The sequence below is a fragment of the Ptychodera flava genome, chromosome 11, assembly GCF_041260155.1.
Source record: "Ptychodera flava strain L36383 chromosome 11, AS_Pfla_20210202, whole genome shotgun sequence".
NCBI lineage: Eukaryota > Metazoa > Hemichordata > Enteropneusta > Ptychoderidae > Ptychodera > Ptychodera flava.
Genome location: NC_091938.1, coordinates 36,633,065 through 36,638,522, shown reverse-complemented (window position 1 = coordinate 36,638,522; position 5,458 = coordinate 36,633,065). Strand labels below are relative to the sequence as shown.

General features: G+C 40.6%; 1 protein-coding gene across 1 annotated transcript; it reads left to right on the top strand.

The window, feature by feature from the left end:
* Window positions 1–501: 501 nt before the first annotated feature.
* LOC139144184 (frizzled-2-like) lies at window positions 502–4,406 on the top strand. Its single transcript, XM_070714835.1, is given in 3 exon segments — window positions 502–2,201; window positions 2,204–2,470; window positions 2,473–4,406. Coding segments are annotated over 3 exon segments (1,653 nt in total). The 5' UTR covers window positions 502–904; the 3' UTR covers window positions 2,562–4,406.
* The last annotated feature ends 1,052 nt before the right edge of the window (window positions 4,407–5,458 follow it).

Here is a 5,458-nt window from a genome sequence, read left to right as displayed (position 1 = left end):
CCCTGCCCGCCTGTCGGTCAGCCTTAAGTTCGAGTCCTTATCAATCCGATTTTGTGCAATTTCGAGATTAAATAGTATCGATTACTTCTGTTTCTTTGCCACTTCGGTCAAGTGTGTGGTTAATAATGAGAGGTTTTGTTGTGCTTTGGCCGCACTGAAAGGAGCATATGTTCCTTTGCAGTCATGTCTCAATCCGACAGCAAGTGAAGCCATGATCGCAGCAGAAATTTCCTTGACACGCGTCAGTGACAAATTTCTTCTCTCACTCTGAAGAAAGCCACGCAGATCTAATTTTAAGACCGCCTTATTTATAACGACCGCTGTCACACAAAATGAACATGAAAACTTCAGACCCACGAAGTTTTTTCCCGGAGGGAGGTGCGTGTTTGGCGACAGGCATCTATTTCTATTAGCACTTAATTAAGATATTTATCTGAATTTTGGCCAATGAAATGAAGTAAAGGTAGTCATGTGACATGAATTCCAACACTGGTTGGTTGAAATGTAACTACTGTCCTTTGCGAGGTTTCACGCACTCCGTATGTGTGTGTGTGTTCTGCAACGGCGACAGAAATTTGCTACCCTTCAAAAAATACACGGATTTCAGTGATTTCCACCGTCGATCTCAATAATTTAAGCGTCGTAAAGATCAACCCGATCCGAGGAGAAGTGTAAGCCGTAAAATCAGAGCCAAGGACGGTGGAGAACCTTGAAACGGTCGTGGACTTCGGAGAATACCGCCGTCACACAAAGAAATGTAACAGAGAGCTTGATGAACTGGGCTGGTACACTTCGAGGGTAAGAAAGCAGTTAAAATTGAACTATTTTGAACCTTGCTGTGAAGACAACCAGCTCTTCTTGATGACTTAAACACTTAGAAGGACCCTAGATCCAAGTGATCAGCATGGCTGAACGGAAAGGGACGAATTTGCTGTGGATTTCGGCGTTCATGGTCAACTTGCTGAATGTTGTTGTGTGTCAGCAGCAGTACGATTCACTCAGCGGTGTACTACCACATCATGGCCGATGCGAGCCGATCTCGATACCCCTGTGCCAGGACATCGCATACAACGAAACGATAATGCCAAACTTATTGAACCATCAAAAGCAAGACGAGGCAGGCTTAGAAGTCCACCAATTTTTCCCGTTGGTTAAGGTCGAATGTTCTGTCGATTTAAAATTTTTCCTGTGCGCTGTGTACGCGCCCGTGTGCACTGTACTGGAAACTCCGCTACCTCCATGCAGATCTCTGTGTCAGAGTGCAAAAAATGGGTGCGAAGCACTCATGAACAGATTCGGTTTTCAGTGGCCCGAACGTTTAGATTGCAACACTTTCCCGGTACATGGTTCAGGCCCGCTGTGTGTTGGACAAAACCGTTCGGTGCCCACCGCAATGCCGACAACGAAACCGGACAACAAAAGTGTCACTCCATCGTCAGACACCGTCGTCCCTCCATTCACATGTCCAGACGAACTTCGTGTCCCGGCGTATCTGGATTACAATTTCCTTGATGCCGATGCGTGCGGTGCGCCGTGCGATAGCATGTTTTTTTCCGAGACACAACGGGAATTTGCACGAATTTGGATTGGCATTTGGTCAATACTTTGTGCGGCATCAACTCTTTTCACGGTCTCCACGTTTTTGATTGACATGCCGCGATTTCGGTACCCCGAAAGGCCCATTATATTTTTATCTGCGTGTTATTTTATGGTGTCCCTCACCTATGTTGTCGGCTTCATCGCATATATTATTGACACTGAAATTGCTTGCAACGGGCCCTACGAAGAAGGTCGTTGGTCGATCGCAGTACAGGGTACCAAAAAGGAAGGCTGTACAATATTATTCATGATTTTGTATTTCTTCAGTATGGCTTCGTCGATATGGTGGGTCATTCTCAGTTTGACCTGGTTCCTGTCAGCCGGTATGAAGTGGGGCCACGAAGCCATTGAAGCGAATTCGCAGTATTTTCACTTGGCAGCCTGGTCAGTTCCCGCTGTGAAGACCATTGCCATCCTGGCTATGTCCGAAGTGGATGGGGATGTCCTGGCAGGCGTCTGTTTTGTAGGATTTACCAATGTGGACGCCCTTCGTGGATTTGTACTCGCACCCTTGTTCCTGTACCTTCTGATCGGAACCTCGTTCCTTCTGGCTGGATTCGTCGCCCTGTACCGCATCCGGACATTCATGAAGCACGACGGCACGAAACGGACAAACTCGAGAAACTTATGATCCGCATCGGTATATTTTCTGTTTTATACACCGTTCCTGCCACCATAGTAATTGCATGTTTTTTCTACGAACAAGCGAACAGACAGTTGTGGGAATATAGTTGGATGGTGAATAACTGCAAGAAACTGCACTTCTCGTGCCCACACGGTACGGGACCTACTCCGATGGGACTGGCTACACCAGACTTTACTGTATTTATGATAAAATATTTAATGCTATTAATCGTAGGTATCACTAGCGGATTTGGATATGGTCCGGAAAGACACTCAATTCGTGGCGGAAATTTTACATGCGATTAGTGCACCACAGAAGAGACGAGACGACAGTCTGACACCAGGTAGGGAAAGCCGTTGCATAAAGCCAATGAAACAATGAAATAAGGCTAGACATTATCACGTACTTAATCATTCAAAATTCTTAAGCATTTATTTAAACATTTATTTTATTTCACACACTTTTAATTTCATGTTTCATCTATAATTTCAGATATTTTTATATGAATGATCAGCCATGCAAAAGATGCTTTGCGACGCCAGGTTTTATTTGAGTTATGCGCTAGGCTTGTAGCGTATTTTATTTTGTACAAAAAGATATACTAGGAAAAAAAAGGCAAAAAAAACGTTTGTTACTTTCAAAAAGCCATTGTAGATTTTAAAACATCAGTGCAACACAAAGTGGCCTCCTTTATCATTTTGCATGGCTGATTCATACTATGAGCCCCCCATATTTACATTACATAAAGAGACTGCAGTAAGATAATGGCAGTGTACACAAAACGTATGTTATAGAGTTCAAAATATTAATATTGGGGAAAATTGTGTACATACATTGGTTATGACAAATTGAAAATATTGATGATAGAGAGTTCCCGGAGGGACATCCTTTTAGAGCAGCCACACATTATGGGAAATGAGTCATAAAAATTTTTCACAATCATGTTTGGTTGTGTGGTACCTGTGATTTTAGAACAAAAAATATGGCCTCTTGCTCCAAGATACCCCCTGAAAGTTATGAACCAAAAAAGTCAAAAGAAACCATAGATAGAATCTCAAAGAAATCTACCCTCTGAGTGCAAACAATTGCATACATTCTCTCAGATCACGCTAATTTAGCATGAAAAGGTAAACTGATAATCTTGAAATAATTGACCGTCTTGTAACCTTATCTGTCTCTGTAACACCAAAGCCTGCCAAGTGTGTAGTATCTGTGTTTGGCCGCATCAGCTTCTAGTGGCCGTTTATGTTTGTACAATCCCTTTGGTGTAAAGGTACCCCCTTGTTTTTTCGGCAATTTCAGATCCTGTGTACAAACCTGCAACTCCCATGTACCATATTGAGCCAAGAGAACCATTATACTGTGCTAACTTTCTTTTTTTGTATAGTGTTGTTCAGCATTTTTAATTCCAGATTTAAACAGATATTGAGAAAAAAATGAACGTGAGAGCTTGAGTTGGTGAATGTTTAGGAATATAATTAGTTTAAACTATGTAATTTTTGCCTGATATTTTGACTTTGGCAGAAATCTGTATTTAGCATCCTATTTTGTTTCCACAGCCATTGTATATGGTGGGTGATCGTATGTAGCTCAACTCTAGAACATTTTGGTCCGGTATTTGAAACTCACACCAAATAAGTCACACTGCTCATGCCATTTTGTAAATATAAACTCAAAAAAATTCTTCTCATTTTAAATGTTATATATAGTTAGTGGAATTTCTCTGTACAATTAGAAATCTAAAGATGAAAGTTAAAACAAGTTGCATCGTGGCAAAACAACTTATCTGATCATTTTGTCACGTGAGAGCTTCATTTGTAATGAAGAACAAAAATTGTACAGTCGCCTTGCCTGTGAAAATGTGAGTAGTTGTGATCAATATGAACTGTAGATCAAAATTGGCCAGTTTTATCCAGTGGTTGACGAAAAAGTTTCATGTATTTTCAAAAGAAAGGGAGAAGAAAACAGACAACTTTCAATTTTTCCTGCAATCCAGTGTATTTCATCTGTTGCAGATATTTTATGTTGCAAAAAACAAAAAAAAATTACTGTACTATTTCTACATAACCTACCAGTGGCCGATTCTTAGTGTTTCCACCTTCGGTTGCATATGTAGAGAATTTTTTTAATAGTGACTGTTGTAATAAAACTTTCATTGTTGTGTATTGTCAAAAAAGTGAAACTGTGTGCCAATTGACCTTTTATTTTCCTCCCTGCTCCTGTGATGGGGGCGCTAAAATTAATCACCAGGGATGCATTCCAATGTATTCATCGGGTTAACACTTGAGACAAAAAAAGGGCTGTTGCACAGTGAATTGTAGTTATCGCAGAAGCTGTTTATGATCACCATTCACACTTGGAGGAATCATTTTGACCGTAGAGCGATGGCTCTGATAAACAGAACTAGTAAACTGTAAAGGGAAGTTAAAATCTAGTTTGTGCTCAGCAAGGTTCATTTCACACGGGACATAATACAGCAACGCACTGTTTTAACTAATGTTTGATTACTTCCTCAACAGCACCGGATGCTGGTTTGTATATCGTGGTTTATGCCCTGATAAATATTTTGCTGTTTAAAACTTGTGACAACAAATGGGCATTGCAGGGGTCGGGTCAAAGGTCATGGCTTGACTTTCCAAGTGGACTTGACCTAAAGGTGAAAAACAATTGCCAGCTTTACAATGCAATGTATATACTCATGATAAATACTTGTTTCGTGAGACTTCAATCATAATATTGTCATCATCTGACGTATGTAATTTGTCTACATCGTGATGTTTTAGGACCAACCAGAGAGTAAAGTCACTTTTTTGCCCTTAAGCCATGAAAGTGCAATTACATGAAGTACAATTTCTCATCCAAATGCAAGGGCTCCTGACTGCAAACCATGTCTCCAGACATTGATAAACTCCATGACTTTGCCCAGGGCAAAAAAACAACATCACTTTGTTTGACTTGCAACATGTGACGGTGCAAATGGTTTCAACCACATTCTTTGGTCTCTGCACATTTGAATCTAAGAGATACATTGTATACAGATTAATATTGAAACAGACAAATTAAATTTTAAATGGAATGACTTAATGAAGCTCTTTAAACCCATAAGAATTAATCTTCAGCACAACAATGAATTCATTCACCCTGTGCTGTTATTAAGCTGCTAAATGCAGACCTTCAATATAACCGATTCAATTTCAGAGCCTCTGGCATTGTCAATTACTGTGTTGTCTGTGT